This window comes from Juglans microcarpa x Juglans regia, chromosome 3D (genome assembly GCF_004785595.1).
Source record: "Juglans microcarpa x Juglans regia isolate MS1-56 chromosome 3D, Jm3101_v1.0, whole genome shotgun sequence".
Taxonomy (NCBI): domain Eukaryota; kingdom Viridiplantae; phylum Streptophyta; class Magnoliopsida; order Fagales; family Juglandaceae; genus Juglans; species Juglans microcarpa x Juglans regia.
In genome coordinates, this window is record NC_054598.1 from 36,992,530 (window position 1) to 37,011,710 (window position 19,181).

At 33.1% G+C, this 19,181-nt stretch overlaps 1 protein-coding gene across 1 annotated transcript; it reads right to left on the reverse strand.

Annotated features, from left to right (window-relative positions):
* Positions 1-17,746: 17,746 nt before the first annotated feature.
* Positions 17,747-18,970, reverse strand: LOC121256756 (zinc finger protein GIS3). Its single transcript, XM_041157645.1, has one exon. The coding sequence runs from the start codon at positions 18,960-18,962 to the stop codon at positions 18,012-18,014; it is 951 nt and encodes a 316-aa protein (XP_041013579.1). The 5' UTR covers positions 18,963-18,970; the 3' UTR covers positions 17,747-18,011.
* Between the last annotated feature and the right edge of the window lie 211 nt (positions 18,971-19,181).

Genomic DNA, 19,181 nt, shown 5'->3' on the forward strand with positions numbered 1-19,181 from the left:
TGTGAATTGGAACCGTTACTTCAGCTTATTGGACCGTAAAACACAAGGTGAGGATGAATTATGCTACGTCCTAATTAAATGTTTCCCTGATGCTGAGAACGAAAAAAAAATTAAGGAGTAATCTTGACAACAGACGATCCATCTCATGTTCAGTTTGAATATTGTATGCATCCTTGGGCTGTGATTGATAAATAAATAAACTTTCATTTTTAATTCTTTTGGTTGACAAGGCACGCTCAGATGACTTTCGTTTTAAACCTCATCTAGCCTCTAGAGTGGCTTGACAGCTTCTGGATTAGCTAATATTAATTAATATTTATACTCAATGATCAATTAATCATATGTCAAAATCAAAGACTTATATGTATGTGTGCGCGCATATATATATATATATATATATATATATGTATCAGACATCTAGCTAGCTAGGATATATATGAAACTATTACTTTAATTTTGAAGCTGGAAACCTCAAAGAAAAAGCTCTGACATGCACATGACTTTAATCCGCGCAGAAGTTTTTGAATTTGATCTCTATAATGAATAAAAAATACTTTGCTTTGATCATCACAAGGAGTTGTGAATGTGACCTGCATGCAGATCGAGAAATTAAGTGAGAGAGTCGTCCATGCATGGGACCCAGAAGCTGACTATCTTCTCCTTTGAAGGATTCAATTTCACTCTGGTTGATCAGTCCAGGGGTAGACTTCTAAAGTCTTTTTTTCATAAGATCATCTCTACCTTTTTTGGATACGATTTTCTTGCATCATGTGCAAGAGAATTGGTGGGTTTCAATTTTTCTTTCAATCTGAACACGTGAACTTTTTCAAAAAAAGGGGAAAAATATTAGTATTAATTATACATGTACGTCTTGGAGGCAAAGATTGTTCATAGAACTTTCCTAACCAAGATCATGTGTCAAACTTATATAATTGAATAAAATAATTAACGATTGGATTAAGATGAGTTCAATAATCAAACACAGCCTTAATACGCAGCCTTATTCATGACATCATTTATATAATACCTTACTCGACAGCTTATATAAACTTTATATAATTTGTACGATTCCATGGTAATTAATTAATTGTACATATCTAATTAGCTGTCCAGAAAGATTAGTTAGAAGAAAAATGATGAAATCAGTAATTATTCAATTAATATCCTAACATGTGAACAATATGATATGCACAGCGAAACTTAGGATAGCACAGGAAAACAAAGGCCGCTAGCTTGAATAAGCAAAAGGACATCATGAGAAAAAGGGCGGTAAGAGCGTGCATGCAGTATGCGTACTTTCCGGGTCATATGATCAAAAGACATGCACTTGGTGACATTGCGAAACATCCTAGTAGTTCATGATGTCCAGGTCGAATATTTCACAACAAATTAAAAGACATGAAAGTGCCTATATATATGATGTGAGATCTTGATAAAATGCTTTCACTTTTTGGTACGTACTAGCTATAGCTAGCTAGCTGATCAGCAGAAAATTATATATCTCTCTAGGTAAATGTGATATATTATAATTATTTAGTGTATATATATATATATTGATATGATATATATATATATATATATAAGCCAAAAAGTACTTGATCCAATAGATGAACGTTAGCTTTTTATAATAATTCATTCATTCATAAGCATAATATATAGTACTTAGAGAGTACGATCAATTTCAACAACTGATTGCAATTTCCATCAGCAATATATGTTCCAACGACGTCTGACGTTCAGCATGCTATAGTCTCATGCATGGACCATTAATTAATTATTAACGGAGACAGATCAGATACGTATAATCTATTATTTTAGATATTTTTCCTGCCACTGTTGACCTTATAAATTTCTGGCCAGCTGGTGCCATACAGCATTAGCTTGCGTACGTACGTATTCTTTTCCTAGCAGACAGCTTGAGGAATTATATATGTAGGTTAAGGCTTGGGGCTTGGGGTTAGATATATTTTTAGATTTATATTTATATATATATATATATATATATATATATATATATAGTACTTCTGAGAATACAGGATCGGAGTATTCAAGAATCACTGCAGTACGTGGTACGTACTGTATGCATGTGCTTAATTATATTATATAGAGTGGAGCTAGCGTTTTCAAGTATGTACGTACGTATAGGCTTATAAATAATTTATCTATTTGAAACTTGTACAAATCATTTAATTATTAGAGTTTCTCCATCCTGCATCTACAAGCTGAAGCTGCTGCATATATGAGTCATAAATAGCTAGGCACAAAATCCCTGCAGTTTCTCCGCCTACAGGCAAAAAACCAAGCAACTTAATTAGCTAGACATTAATTTAGTGATCAGTGTAGATTATAACCATGAAGTCATTATAATAAAATGTCTTAGCTTCGAAAAAAGTAAATATTTAAGTCATATGATCATTAACACTAACAGTGACAGTACTATTAGAGTACTAGCTTGAAACTTCAAGACTCGTTTGTTTTCAGAGATGAGTTGAGATTAAAGTTAAAAAATTAAATAAAATATTATTAGAATATATTTTTTAATATTATTTTTATTTTAGAATTTGAAAAAGTTGAATTATTTATTTTATTTTGTGTAAGAATTTAAAAAAGTTGTAATGATAAAATAAAATGAGATAAAATATTTTCTGAAAACAAACGAGATCTTAGTTCATTATGCATGTCTTCGGTCGATCGTCAGACAAATAAGAATCGACCCCTAATATTAAACACATATGCAGATCGAACATCATTAGAATATATATATGAAGCTAGCAGTACTACTACTCTTTCGTACGTACGTACATGATCATGCAAATACCATGATCAAGAACTAGTACTTTATATATATCACCGGCGATACGTCACTACAACATTTATGACCTTTTCCCACAAATTTTTTTCCCACGCGATATACATTCGTGGCAAATACTTAGTTGATGACATAAGAACTGTTCGTGAGAAAAGAACTAGCCTTTTACCATTAGATTCCGTCGGCAAGTAAAACTTTAAGAGGAAAAAACTTTTTTGCGGCTAAACAAAATTTTTTGTGCCGATTTTATTTCGCCGCAAATAATCTTAGTTAAAATATATTTCTTCCATAGGGTTATTAGATTTTGCTAGGAGGTTATTAGTTTTTCCAGAGACTATTTATCACCGCAAATAAACTTACTTGAAATATTTTATGTTATTAGCTTTTTGTGGTGATAATAAACTGTCGCAGAATGTTATTAGCTTTTATGTTATTCCCTTCTATTCCCCCTTCTGCCTTTCTTCCCCCCTCTCTCCCTCTGGTGGATACTCTCTTTCCCCTCTCTCTTCTCCCTCCCCCTTGCAGCCGATGGAACCCCTCCCCTCTTCCCTCTCTTCTCCTTAGGCCACAGCCCAGCCATCGGCCACCACTGCAGCGCCGCGCCACCATCACCTCACCGGAGACCACCCCTCGTCGAACCCAGCCTCCCCACACCTCTCTCTCTCTCTCTCTCTCTCTCTCTCTCTCTCTCTCTCTCTCCTCCCCCGAAATGAGCCTCATTCCCTCTTGGCTTTGTAATGTCGTCGTTGCAACCAGCACCCAAGCCACCGTCGTTCGTCGTCGACGGCACTGACATCCCCTTGTCGGCTCCCTCCGATCATCCCCTAGCTCCCCCACGGGTCCCTTCGTAACTCCTTATTTCTCTCACGGGTCTCCACCACCTAGATTCGCCACATATTGCCCACCTCTCCGCCACTCACCGTCACAATATTGTCGCGGCAACCACCTCCTCTCCCTCAGCCTCTCCATGCCCAACCCAAGGCCTCCCCCTCTCTCCCTGATCTGGTTTGACCACCCACACGGCCTCTTAAGGTAGACTATTGCTGTATTGTCTCTATTTTATTGTTATGTACCTATAATTATGTATCCGTTAAAAAGTAATTTTAGTTGAATATGTGATTAGCTTACTCCTTATTTCACTTCTTATTGTGCTAGTTTTTTTTTGTAATGATAGCTTGTGCTCTGATAATGATGTTCACATTCTTGATTTGAAAATATTCTTCACAATCTGTTAAAAATTGTTCAATCTATACTTGATGGTATCAGCAAGACGTTGAGCATGAAGTGGAAGAACCCGAAGACTTGAAGCCTCATGAGCGATATATGAAATTGCAAGAACAGGGGAAAACAGAACAAGCTAGGAAAGATTTTGGTAGTTGATCATGTTAAACTACTCGTTACTTAATCAATTGTGACAGCTTTAAGTGTTTTGTTTTTGTGTTGTGTGTGTGATTGGAAGGCATACCTGTTTTTGATATACGATAAGACAAATTGGCTTGTAGTATTAATGTTATGGAATTACAATTCTTGAATGGATTGTATGGTTGTGGTTTTGTGGAGCCATGAATTGTAACTTATAAAATTTTGTGGTTGTGTGGTGTATGTGTATAAATTGGGTTCTCATTAGAATTTTTTTTTTGCGAATGTTAGCATAATTTTACATTTTTTTTAAATTATTATAAGTGTGAATTTGGATCTTCAAAATTCAAATATATTTATTTTACCCTATATCAGACTATTTGTTATAATTATTTTTTGCTCAATCTCATTTTTTTATTTTACAATTTTTTTCCCTGAATTCTCTTTGCATTTGCCACGAAATAAACTCTTGGCAAATATTTTTTTCCATGAAGGTATGTTATGGGTAAACACTTTTTACCATAACCTCTTCTCATGGAGAATGATGTTATTTCTCACCATATTATACCAGATGAGACCTTATTTGCCATGAAGAAAAAATGTCTTAACCACCATGGATGTCGGTGGAAAAAAAAAAGTTTGTCTTGTGAACGTGTGGTTTGGTGGAAAAAGACTCTTTCTTCACCAATTATATGTCACGAGTCTGCCACGGAACAAATTGGTGGAAAAAAACTTTTTTCTACTAAGGATATACTTTTTCCCACTACTGTCACTCCGGAAAAAAAAAAGCAGTATTTGTTGTAGTGCATTAGCGATCGACGGTGCATGTATCGATCGCTTAAGAAGCTAGCTACCAGGTTTTCTATATGTATTAATCACATATTAGAGAGAGTACCAATACAATATTGTGCGAGCGATTAATCATGGATATATACTGAATGTGGAAATTTCACCCACAGATCCAAACTTTATATATATATATATATGCACCTGGTTAATAGCCGAGTCTCCTCAATCTAGGAGCTCCAACAAGGCCGATCGGCCTTCCTTCGACGGAGATTAGCGTGAGAGCCGCACCTTTGCAATTAGGCCATATATATATTGAAGCCTCATTTTAATTTTAATTTTAATTGATATGTTTTTCGAACCATATATGTACTTGTTTTTCAATGCCCTTTCTTTTTTCAATTTTCTCATTTTTCATTAAAAGAAAACCAAGAATATCTATGACCATCCATCCATTCTAATTAATCATTCATGATTACCACATGCCTGTACTTGGTCGAAATGTCTGCCGATCAATCTATAATCTCTCACCACCATAGTACATAGCTAACTGACTGGCAATTGGGACACACATACTGGTAGTTATACCGAAGAAGTACTTGGATTTTTCTTCCTTTGTTGAGAGGCGGCGGCCCTCTATATATCCTGATCGATCTCTTTTATAGCTAGACGTTGATCTTACTTTCCATCACCTATTACAACATAAGTGGTTTTTTGGGATGAGAATTTTTGTCTCAAAAAACTATGATTTTGTCCCAAAATATTATTTGGGATTAAAAAAAATCATCTCAAAGTCGATCCAATAACAGTGTTTCGAAAGGTATTTTAGGACGAAAATATCAATTTCGTATCAAAAAATATTTTTTGGGATGAACTTGATCAAAACCGTTTGATCACGTTCGAACGGAACATTTATTTTTGGGACGATTGAATTTCGTCCTAGAATCACGTTCGAATGGTACAAGCGTGACGTTTGAACGTCAATTATGTTCAAATGCGTCTTTCATGAACGATCGATCGATACCAATTCGTTTGACCAAATAGGCATGTGAAAACATTTGAACAAACAATTTGATGGTTGAACAGTAAAATATTTTTTAACGTATTGAGTAAAACGTTCAATCGGACCATGATATGACTGAACAATTTGTTATGAGATGACTTTCGAACGTTTATTCCATGTTTGATGTCATCGTTCAAACGGTTTCAAGTATTGTTTGAACATTTAATTAATAACGATTACATTCGAATGTTCTGAATCAATGTTCGAATGGTTTTACTTATTTTGTTCGAACAGTAACTATTTTATTTTACCCAATAATAAAAGACCAAATAGACATACATAATATTTAAAAAAATACATTACAATTTGTTTAGTACCCATAAAACTAGTCTCGTAAGTGAGAACTAAATAAATAAAACAGTAATACTAGCGTTCTTCGTACAGAAATAGATCTCAAAACCTGTATGTATAATGTAAATCAATTGCTTGCAGGTCTGAACTGTTGCATAAGCATCTGCATTTGGAGTTGCATCTATCTCTTGAACTCTTCTTGTTGTTTCATGCGCATTTCTATGTCTGTTTGTTTCGCCAATTGACCCTCTAACTCATGCTAGTTTGTACTCAATTCCTCAATCTTGGAATTTGCTTTCTGTAACTCTATAGATGTGTTAGAGGCATATCCAGACGATGAGGAAGAGCTAGAAGGTTTTACACAGCGACTAAACCCCTAAAATATCCTGAACGTTGACCCAGAACTTGTGTAAAAATTTCAAAATCACTTGTTGAGAAATTTTGATTTGACGCTGATTTAGCACGTAGGGCAACCATTTTTTTTTCTACACATAAGAGAAAGAATTAATATCGCTAAAAATATTTAAATATGTTTAATTAAAACAGATAATAATACTTAAATAATTTTCATAGGTATCGAGATGAATCCACTCTCCATTACGATCAATATGTGATGCAACATATAATTTTATCATATCATAATTAGTATCTAACTCTTGTTACAAGATACATTTGTTGAGATATAGAGTTATTAGAATACATCTAAATAACAAACTATATACAATAATAGAAAAATAAAATAGCATTACAATTTCTTGGAGAGGCGATAGAAATATCTTGCATAGAAATTGTAAATATTAGGAAGCAAAAATTATAAATAAGACACATACAAAAATTTATTTAATTTACCTTATATGATGGATCCTCAAATATGTCACAAAATTTTTCCCAATCGGAAGATCGGTCATCCTGAAAAAGATGTTGGCGTGCATTTCCCCTGTTCTCTAACTTATTATAATGTTCATAACACCTCACCTTATATTTACGGAATATACACATAAGCTAATCGACAGTCTTATACTCCTGATCTCTCCAAAAAAAATTTAATTCGAAGTCGTTTTTGAAAAAAATATATCTACAAAGATATTATCACTTGCATATTCTAAAATTTTACATGCATATTAAACAATATTATAAATCAATTATTTAAACATTACCAAATAACGTTTCTTGATAAACTTTTTCACATCTTGAGAGACTTTTTTCCATTAACTCGTAGCCAAATGTGCATAAATTTGCGTAAGAGTACTCACATGTGATGCAAGTCAAGCTGCTAGTTATCCTTAACCTCTGATTTATTTGTCAAGAATGTTAATCTTATATCGTTTCTAGCCATAATTTACTTCGTTTCTACAACGAATACAAAATAACTATTAGATGTTTACCTTGTTATGTAGAATCAATCTTTAGTGGTGAGTTAGAGAGGTAGGAACAAATGAAGACGGGATGCAAATTCCTTCATCTTTGGTGACATAATTTCAAAACACTGATATATTCATTACATAAAAGATTTGTCATAAAGTATCATGTGAACACAAAACCGGTTAATCATCTGTATTAGTTTCAGTTGACCATTCGCCCTCATCATCTGTAGATACTTCAGATGAATCAACATTTTGCTTAACTGTCGCATCAACAATTTCAGCCTCAATATCTTCCATATGTAATGGAATAATCTCACACTGACTCAATTCCACAATCAAGTTAAAGGGAGGTTGACTTTCTTGGTATGCTTTTTGAGTAGAGGGATCATCTTCTTCTTCATCTTGTCCCTCCGCCTCACGGATAACGTCATATATATTTCTTGGAGAAAACTTTTGTACTACTTGCCATTAATTTCTTAACTCGTGATCATCTAAGTAAAATACTTGAGAAGCTTGGGAAACCAAAATAAAAGAATCATTTTCATAACATTTTTTCGATGTATTAATACTAAAAAAATATGCATCATTGTGCACTCCCCTTCGAGGATTGCTTAAATCCAACCAATCACACTTAAAATAGATACACCACAAGCTCACTCGAATATCTCATTCCAATTATATTGATAATAACCCCATAGAAAATCAATGTTTCCTTTATCATGACTTCATGCAATTAGGACACTACTATTTTGTATTTTTCTATAACGTTCTTGATCTATTGTGTGATACCTACTTTCTCAAAAAATAGATGCAGAATATCGAATAACTCATCTCGATGGACTACTCATCAATGCATACAGTTCGTCTGATATATCGTTTGGATTACTCGCATACATTTTTACAACTTATATATTGAATAAAGTATAAACATACAAAAATAAACAATAATAATATTTTTTTGGTAATTCAAACTCACATCTGTAATGTCATTACCCATTATTCAAACCATTTTGGAAACTCCTCTTCACGTTTATGGTTTATATCATTTACTCATAGTTTTTTGAGCACATTAATATGATCACTGAAATTGAAAATTACCAAATAATTTATAATCTTATAATTTTTTTAAAGTAAATTACAATATTAATTAAAAAATAATGACAAGTTACTTCAAATATTAATTTCATTGGTATCCCATGATTGCGCACTGCATATCCGAATATGGTGCCGAGAGAGTTTATAGCTGATGGGCAGACGACTAAGGATGAGGGCTCTGATAGAGATTGACTCAATAACCTCGCTGATCATGCGGTGAGGCAATTGGTTGTTCGTCCAAATGCTCCTCCCTATGATGGGACGAAGATTATCAAACAGATTGATTTATCTGGTTTCTTCAAGATCATGAACTTAATCATCACCAACAACATTGATCCTCGGCAGCACAAAACAGAGGTTGGCATGGATCGGGCGAAATTTATGATACACATCCCTGGTGGGGTGCCTATCAACCTAGTGGGTTATATATTCACTAGAATTCGATTAGAGGCTTTTTACATTACAACGGATATATTGCCATTTGGAATCCTAATCACACGATTTCTACTACATGTCGGGATCTTGCCAGATATTGCCGAGCGTGTCTGAGAGCCGAATGGATCGATCAACTCTTCCACCCTATCACGAAGTACGGGACACTCGAGAATTTGTCTTTGTGCTCTTATTCCGGAGCCGGTCGATACTCAAGGAGATGCACACCTGATAGATCATGGAGTATTGGTCGATAAGACATCCATGCAGACTGAGTTATCACGTATTGCTACTCGTGACGAGATTGCAAATAAAGTGCATGCAGAGATCCGCTCACAGACTTCAGAGGTGATTGATGCAGTGCGTACGGAAATCCATAGTATCATCTCTAACTTACGTACAACAATTAATGCTAGCACCTATGAGTTACATACAGAGATTGATGTCATATTTGTGACTCAAGTCACGATCAGTACTCGGCTAACACAACTAGAAACTCTCTTAGGTGCAGTCGAGAATGTGGTTAGGGAGTTGGGTCAGTAGAGACAAACCCATCTCTATATCTTTTATTTGTATTTTTTTTTTGTACAGACAATATTTTGTGTTTTGTAAAATTAATTTAATTATTAATGATCTTTTTTTTTCTATATTAATTATTGATTTCTATCATATATATTCTTTAATTGAAATTTTTTATAAAATTAATGTCACCGTTCAAATTGAATATATACCATTCGAACGTTTCTCCATTCCTGCCAAATATTTCTGCAAGAAATTACCATTCAAATTCTTGATTTTACGTTCGAACATTAATTAACCTATTAGTTCGAATGATACAGTAATGAGTTCGAATGGTAACTCAGCTTCCTACTAAATTTAGTGATTTAACCCACAAATTTTCTGTTCAATCATATATAATATCCGTTTGAACATTGATTAACCTTAACGTTTGAATGTTGTTGTATATTGTTGGAATGGTAAGCCAATGTCTAGTTAAATTTCGTCACTTATCAAGTCAAATTCTTGTTCGGCCATATATAATATCCGTCTGAATGTTTGTTTTGTTATGTCCAAACGTGTTTATAAATGTTCGAACGTCAATTTTATTAAGGATGAAATTTCTCATCCCTACATATACCGTTCAAACAAAAAATTGATTGTTTGAACTGTTAACGTCTTCCGTTATTTTTTAATTTTAGAGACAAATTTTGTCTGTACAACTCATTTTTTGGGACGATTTGCATTTTGTCTCAAAAAAATTCGTACTAAAATCTAATTTTTGTGGACTTGGAAGACAACGAGGCCCATGCATGGAGAGCAATGGACGACTAGACGACTTGAAACGGTCGATGTACAGCACTAGTACTGCATCGTTATAACTGCGCGCATCGTGGCTTGTAGCCATGCACATACAATTAAGGGTGTCAAATCATGTTAACGGGTCGTGTTCGTGTCGTGTCAAGACATGTATATTATACTATATAGGTTAACCCTAACCCGACCCGTTAAGCTTATCTTGTCAAGATCTCAAACTCTAACACGACTCATTAACATAACGGGTCGTGTCGTGTCAACCTGTTTTGACCCGTTTATGTAAATAGATTGAACAGAGTCAAAATTAACCCTCTTGATCTAGTTAAGTTTAACATAATTTTATATAAATTTTAAAATCACAATATCTATAAAAAATATAAAACTAACTACAAGTCTAAAATTACAATCCAAACAATAAAAATATTGAAATTAAAATCTCAAAAATTTTATTTTTTAGGCATAATAGTATAATTATAATTTTAACTTTTTAACGGGTCATAATAGGTTATAACGGGTCATAACGGGTTGACCCGTTATCAATCCGTTAAGCTATCGTATCTTAACAGATCAATCCATTTTGACCTAAATTCGTTAAGACTAAACCCTAATCTATTTTTATCGTGTCGTGTTAATATTGGATTAATAGATCGTGTCATATATTATCGCTTATACGTATTTATAAAAAATTGTCTTTTGACAGCTCTTTATGAAGTGATCTTTAATGCCTCATGATGAGTCTAGTCAAGGAATATGAGCCTAGCTAAACCAATGATGCAATAAAATTATATAGGTTGTTTTTTGGGCCGGGGCTTTATACTACTGGCCGGACAGTAGTACTAGTACTATCAGTATCAGATCATCACACACACACGTATATATATATATATATATATAGTTTGTTGTATTTAATAAATTACAGTATTGTTTAATTATTTAATTAATTAATAGTTGTGAGATATTTGAGATTGATAGATGATGTAAATAAGGTAATTAATGAAATATATTAATGTCATATATATTAATCGGAGAAATTTAGATGTATCGTATATCAAATCATGTATTTATTTATTAATTAATGTGTTTGGAATTAAGATCAGGCGCCCTAGATATATAGAATTATATATAATTTGGACATGATCATGACCATTTTTTTTTTCTTAAAGCTCAAGCTTAATTATGGGGTCTGGACCTTGTTATGTTATATCAACCGTACGCAGTACCACTCATTCTAATTATCGCTTTAAATCCGATGATCAGAAACTTGACTATTGGCATTCATACATGTTTACCACTATATATATATATATATATATACCTATGAAATCAGTTCAATAACAAGATAATCTGTTTTAAAAATGATCACTAAGATATATATAAAGGAGGGGCATATATATATATATATGCATTAAGAATAAACAGTACTAGATCTAGGTAGCTAGCTAATACCAATTAACATATATAGCACAGGTAACCTCAAGCCTAGCTAGCTCCTACCAATCAAATTAATATTCGATTTGAGGAAAGTGAAAAATATTAATCTATTATTACCTATATAATTAGTGGAAAATACTATATACTATATACATATATATATATATTATAGTATATATATTTTAGTACGTGTAACATATACATGCACGATTATACGTGGCTAAAGCGCCAGACGCTAATTAAGATATTGCGAGGCTGAATTAATTGGATTACGTTAGCTACCTAATTAATTTAGTTTTCATATATGTATATGTGTGTATATATATATATATATATATAGAGAGAGAGAGAGAGAGAGAGAGAGCAATTAACTTTCTTATAACATGAGCAAATCCGATTTCGTATCTTTTCATTCTTTAAGGCTAAGCTGTAACCAATTAATAGGAATTATATAAGGGGTCGACATGGGGCTATCAGAGATAAACAAAAACATCAAAGACAAGAAAAAAGGAAAAAGGAAAGAGAGGAAAGGAAGCACGAAAGAAAAAAGATCAAGTCTATATAGTAGTTCTAGTACTACGTACTACTGCCTGTTTGGACAACATTTTTAGTGACCCGACAACAACCGGGCATATGGGGATGGCTTGCTCAATCATGTTTGATCACGCGAATTCTACTACGTACATCTTAAAATTACTACGACTATATATTATTATTATTATTATTATTATTATTTTGATTCGATCATTGTCACTAATTAATGAAAACTATGGGTTAGGATTTGATTGGATCATGGTGACAAAGAAATGATCGAAAAGATAGTTGAACCCTCACACTTTGGCTTTATTCATTCATTCAATTTCATATATATTATAGATCAAAGCTAATTCTATGGAGGGTGCATTCCCCACCTACAATTAATTAGCCCTACTTTAAGAAATATATATATATATATATATAGAGAGAGAGAGAGAGAGATGATTTGATCGATTGGTTTTGGGAAGTGGATGTCCATATCAGTCAATAAGAATGATGGGTCCAAGTCCAATCCACAGCTAATATTATATATGATCTATAATATTTGAGGAAAAGTTGTGGGAATGAGTTTGATTTTTCTCAGTTCGATCCGCCTTCACGCCAACCACCAAGAGCCATGATACTTTTCTAATTGTACCCATATTGTCAAAAAGCCTCCCAAAGAAGGAAAAAACTTTTTCAAGTGCACAAGTTTTCAAACCTATTCATGATTATGCTTATGCTTGCTCACCCCCCATTCAGCTCTATCGATCTGATATTATTCATATATCTCTAACAAAATCGAAACCAAAATTAGCAAATCTTGAAAAAAATGTTAAAAAACACAAAAGAAAACACCAAAAGCATCATCTATCTATAACATATTTAGTTATAATTATGTCCTCTTGTTGTTCCTTAGTCGAATCCAAATCTAGTCTATCGATCTCCCCGTTAGCTAAAACTACATCATGTCATCATGTATATAATATATATCATGTATGTGCATATATAAATATATATATATATACATATAATTATTCTGATGATCTTGTATATATATGTATATATATATATGTTATATATATATATATATTGTGTGTGTGTGTGTGTGTGTATATATATATATATATATATATATATATATATATGTATATGCAATATCTCGCCAATGAACCAGCCAAAGCTTCCTTTTGTGGTTTCCCATGATCACATATATAAGATATATGGTGCTTAACAGCACCGACTTCTAGTACTTCTAAACTTCACTTTCCACCGAAAGAAAGGAGCATTTTTTTTTTTGTGGTACCACCAACTCTTTTGACTGTTTAATTAGTTAATTGATACATATTTTTATGAGTAATTCTATATATAATTGTGAAATGTATAAACAACGCGTAATCATTTTGAAAATGAGTGAAGTTCACTATTAAAAACTTAATTTTTTCATGTGGGTTCTATGTTTTATTCAATTTTTTCAAACCAATTACGCGACGGTTGCACAATTTACAGTTACAAAAATTTTTTTTTTATTTTTATTTAATAAAAATTATAATTATGTACTGGAATAATGCAAAAATTATATATATATATATATATATATATATTTGTGTGTGCACTAGTACTTTGGAATGCTTGGTTGGCTTACATTATATATCTTGTTTTCATGCTTACACGTAAGCTTTGTTTCACCCACAAGACTCCCCTCTAATCAGTACTTTGCCGATTTAAGAAGCACATTCCTGAGAAGCCATTGCTCCAATACCTCTCTCTCTCTCTCTCTCTGAAATGATTCGATCGATCTTGGACAGCAATCAATCTTTTTCTTAAAACAAATAATAAAGATTAAACTGATCTTAATTATTATAGGGGACAATGAAATTAGATTTTGCTGTTTGACTCAACAATAATATTGGGGTTATGTCTGCTCATCATCCAATCAAAGTACTGCAGAAGTTGAACTGCTGGGGGGGGCAAGACTGCTCTGCATGTGATTGGCCCCACAATCAATCACCTCCATTTAGTCAATACGATCTATCTATCTTATATGTAGTAGCTAAGGCCGGGGATCGATCGAAGGGTGAAAAGAAAGGCACCAATTCAAATTAACATTGATGTTAGTTGGAGTTATTAATGGGAGTAGTACGTACACTAAAAACCCTGCAATTATATCATATGATCATATAGATGTCAAGTCCTGCGCGGTTGTTACTGCACAATTTACTTGTTATAGCTACACGTTCTCCATCACATTTTGTCAAAATCACCCATAATTACCTAAAATATCATTCCATCACCTTTGATTGATTCGTACCACATTCCATGTTCCAAGTCTTTGCCTCCCATTCTTTCCCTTCAATGACCATTATTCATATAAATATTAATAATAACAACGTCGACCTATACTATTTCAATAGCAATCATAGCCATACCACCCATTTACTATTTTTTAATAAAATAATATTTTTTTTAAAATTTTAAAAAAGTTAAATTAAAATCAAAACTAAAATATATATTTCAAAAAATATTATTTTATTAGAAAGTTGTAGAAAAATTAGGATATCATTTCTCTTATTTCAATGCCGGTCATGTACTGATATTATATTATTTCTATTTATTTTTTTCCCATAATACAATATATATATTATATATATATATTAATGCGGTAGTCGTATTTTTTTGTTAGTAATGTACGTACGTACGTATGTATGTATGTTCTAATTAAAATATTGATGCTGATATATATGACGAGCTAGAGTACTGGTTATAATTAGCGGTTTAATTAATTGAATCGAAATAAATGAAGGTATACATGATGATACGAAATTGGATCATAAAAACAGTACTATTACTAGGCCAATATATATATATATATATATATATATATATATATATATATCTGAATATGGATATATATAATATCTAATAATGATATTTTGTTTTCATCTCTTGAAAATTAAACTGAAATATTAATGGATAGTACTTAATGGATTGAATTAAAAGCTGATCATGAACAGATCGAAACGATCGATCAAAATTAATATATATTTTGGATTTAAATTAATCTCTAAGCGTACATATAATATAAGTTTTGTCATAAAATTTGTCCTCAAATGTCATGTGAAGAAGAATATTTAATGATTCCCTAACCATTTACATATATATATATATATATATATATTCTCAACTTTGCTCTATTATTTTTTCTTTTCTTTTCTTTTCCTCTGAGATCAATATTAATATTTTCCCTAGATAGTTAGCATATGATCCCCCTTAATTGTATAACATAAAATATTCGAGCTTCGAGAGTATATAGTACTAGTACTGATCAGATCGAGATCATCTCCGATTACTATTAATGTAATGCGTTCTGCTATATACAATGATCAATTTTGTATATTCTTTATACATTTTATTGATATGATTAGTTAAAATAGTTATTTTATATTAAAAAAAAGTGACACAGTCAATCATATTAGTAGAATGTGTAAGAAATACGCAAAAGTGCATGATTGCACATATATAGACTTTTTGTAATGTTATTTATTCTACTTGTAGCTTTCGATCGTGGAAATTAAAATATGAAAACAAATTATCAAGCCATTAACGTAAAAGCTGTACAAAACGTTTCGTTGAATAAAAAAAAAAAAAAAAAAAAAAAGAGCTTGCAGTACTGCTGATGGATACATTAAAATAGCGATGATCGATCGGTACGTACAATTGCTCTATATATCTCTTGATCTATGACCTACTACGGCCGTATGATAAACTCTTTATATAAAGGCTATCTTGTTAATACTTATATATATATATATATATATATATATATATATATATTCATGTAGTTCTGAGGTATTGACATTACAATATTTATTGCCTGTTTAATTAATAACATATAATATGATATTAATTTCCATATTGGTCTTTTTAGAGATGTATGCACTTATGCATGTCCGTACGTATTTAAGATACACACACACACACATGACCTACGACTGATCGTGAGGATTATATATATATATATATATTAAAACTTTGTTATTTGTTATTTATGGGTTTAATTATCAAAGAACATATATACATGATTGGTCCCTATGATTATCTACAACGTCCGTCTAAAATTGATAGTTAATTAATTAGGGTAGAATTTGAGTATTAATTTATAAGAGTTTAAGAGTTTATATATCCAGCCATTTTATACTCGAAAATAAATATTTGGGTTGGTGGAGTACTTAATTTGTTAAAAAAGAAACATAAAATACAGACTTTAATTGTTTTAACCTTTTACCAAAGGCAAGAATTATAAGATAAACATTAATATATATATATATATATATATATATATATATGACATGCTTACAATATATATATATATATAGCTTAATTACTAAGCTTAATTGGATGAGTACATGATCGAGGTTGGACTCGATGATCTAAATATTATTTGTGATTGCCAATTAGAATTAGGTATCCACCTTCGATCTTCATACATATATATATATATATATATATATATATATATAGTTATTTGTATTTAGGTTGATATATAGTTTTTGCATAATTATTAATGTTTGTAAATCCAGCTAGAATGTGGCCTTGGTTTTTTTAAAAAGCTTCATATCAAGATTTTTGTAATCCTCAATTTTATTCTTAAATAAAATAAAAAATCTAAAAATGATTCTCAATTAATTTATGAACTGATGATCATGACTTCAACAAACACATATATATAGACATGAATTTGTTGAGGTCAATAAATAAATTTGGATCGAAAACCACGTTTGTCAAATCATTCACATTTTAGAAAACCAAAATATAATTAAGTTTTCCTAATTTCCATGTTCTTTTTGTATGTACTAATTTAATTATAGACCCAATTAAAGGGAAGCAAATTAAGATTTCATATATATGAATTAGAAACCTCCTAATTAATTTATTTTCCCTCTTTTTGCATGTGTCTAATTATGATATTAATTTTTATATTTTCCTTCTTTTTCTGAGCAACTACAATTAATATCGAGTAGTATATATTAATTAGATGTCGTTTGGATTCGAAGATGAGTTGAGATGAGTTGTGAATAGTAGTGAGATGGGTTGTGAATAGTAGTGAGATTTGTGAGTTAAAATTTATGAATAGTAATGAATCGTAGTGAGATAAGTTGAGATGAGTTAAGATGAGTTGAGATGAGTTGAGATGAGTTGCGAATACAAACCAGGCTGCAAGGAATGAGTAGTATTACTCATGGAACAGGCAGCTAGCTAGCTGATCTCCAATTAAAGATCACCAGATTTTATAAATAAAATAAAATTAAATAAATAAATTTTGCTAATGAGGGATGTTCTGCTATCGAAAACACTTCCTTTTAAAATAAATAAATAAATAAATGTGGAAAATCATGTACAAGATCAGATTTTGGATCATGATAAGCATCGGCTGATGTCACAGCTAAGCGAGCCCCCTAAGCAGCCTATCTCACTGTCGTTCGATGTCTCTCCACAAATCCAAATCATTCATTTGTGACGGAAGCCGAGCCGAGCCGTGCCGATATTCGAGTCATGGCGCAGCCGGGGCAAGGCTGAGATGCAAGTCCAAGCCCAATGCGTCATCAAAACTGGGTCCGCCATCCCCTTTGGAGAACCTACTCAATGAAGGCCCGTCGGACCTTCCGTGTGCCCGGGCCTGTGCTATCTGGGAGCCCATCGTGAATGCGGAAGAGTCCCCTACGGCGCCAGCGCACGATAACATCGCTGCACCTCTCCCTCCCGGGCTAGGACTCGTTGGGGTGCCACTATTACTAGTCGTTGTGAACACACTCCCGTGCGAGACGTGGAACGGCGGCGCAGCTCGTGGCACGTAGACCCAAGATGGCTGAGCAGCCCCAGCCCCAGCCGGTACCACCACTGTGCCGGCAGTGGCGAGGAGATGCGGCGGCGGCGCGAAGGCAGATATGATCGGGTTCCGAACGTAAGCGACGGCGGCGTTTCGGGTGGCTTGCAACTGGGCCCGCTTGAGCTGTTGCCTCTCTTTCTTGTGAGCGTTCTGGTGGCCGCCGAGGGCTTGTGAGTTGGCGAACTCTCGGCAGCAATACTGGCACTCATATTTACGGTCGCCGGAGGGAGGAAAAGCACCTGAATCCGATGAACCAGATGGGGTCTTGGAGGAGTCGACGAGTTCTTCATCTTCTTGGACGTTGAAGCCAAAGAGCTTTAAACGTGTGCTCGTGGGAGTGTTATTGCTTGGCTTAGTTTGGTAGTCTAGTTCTGCCATGTGCGTATAATGCTCGTTGGAGGGAGAGAGAGAGAGAGAGAGAGAGAGAGAGATAGATAGACGGGAAGCTAATGAGGATTTGCAAGGGGGATGTTGCATGTGTGGGGGGTATATATACAGAGTAAAAAGTAGTTTGATAATGTGCACAGAGTGGAGAGAGATGGTTGCGGACATCCCAAGGAGAAAGAAAGTGTGTAATTTTGGGAACACGACCCGATAACACTCCGGGGACCCCATAAAAGAATAGAATATTTTACTTGTCTCGCCGATTCTCAACTTTTATTTTTTTATTAAATTTTCATGGTTTTGAATTATTGCCAGATTGCCCTCTCTTCTCTGCTAATTGATTTAAGTAATGGCCCATTTGGGTCTGTTTTTTCCTTATAAAAATAATTGATTGATAACCCATCTGATCAATTATTATAATTATACATGCATCGGTAAACGTACAGTTCG

Coding starts and splice junctions, on each gene's coding strand:
- LOC121256756 (XM_041157645.1), bottom strand. CDS start 18,962: ATGGGGTCCCCGGAGTGTTATCGGGTCGTGTTCCCAAAATTACACACT.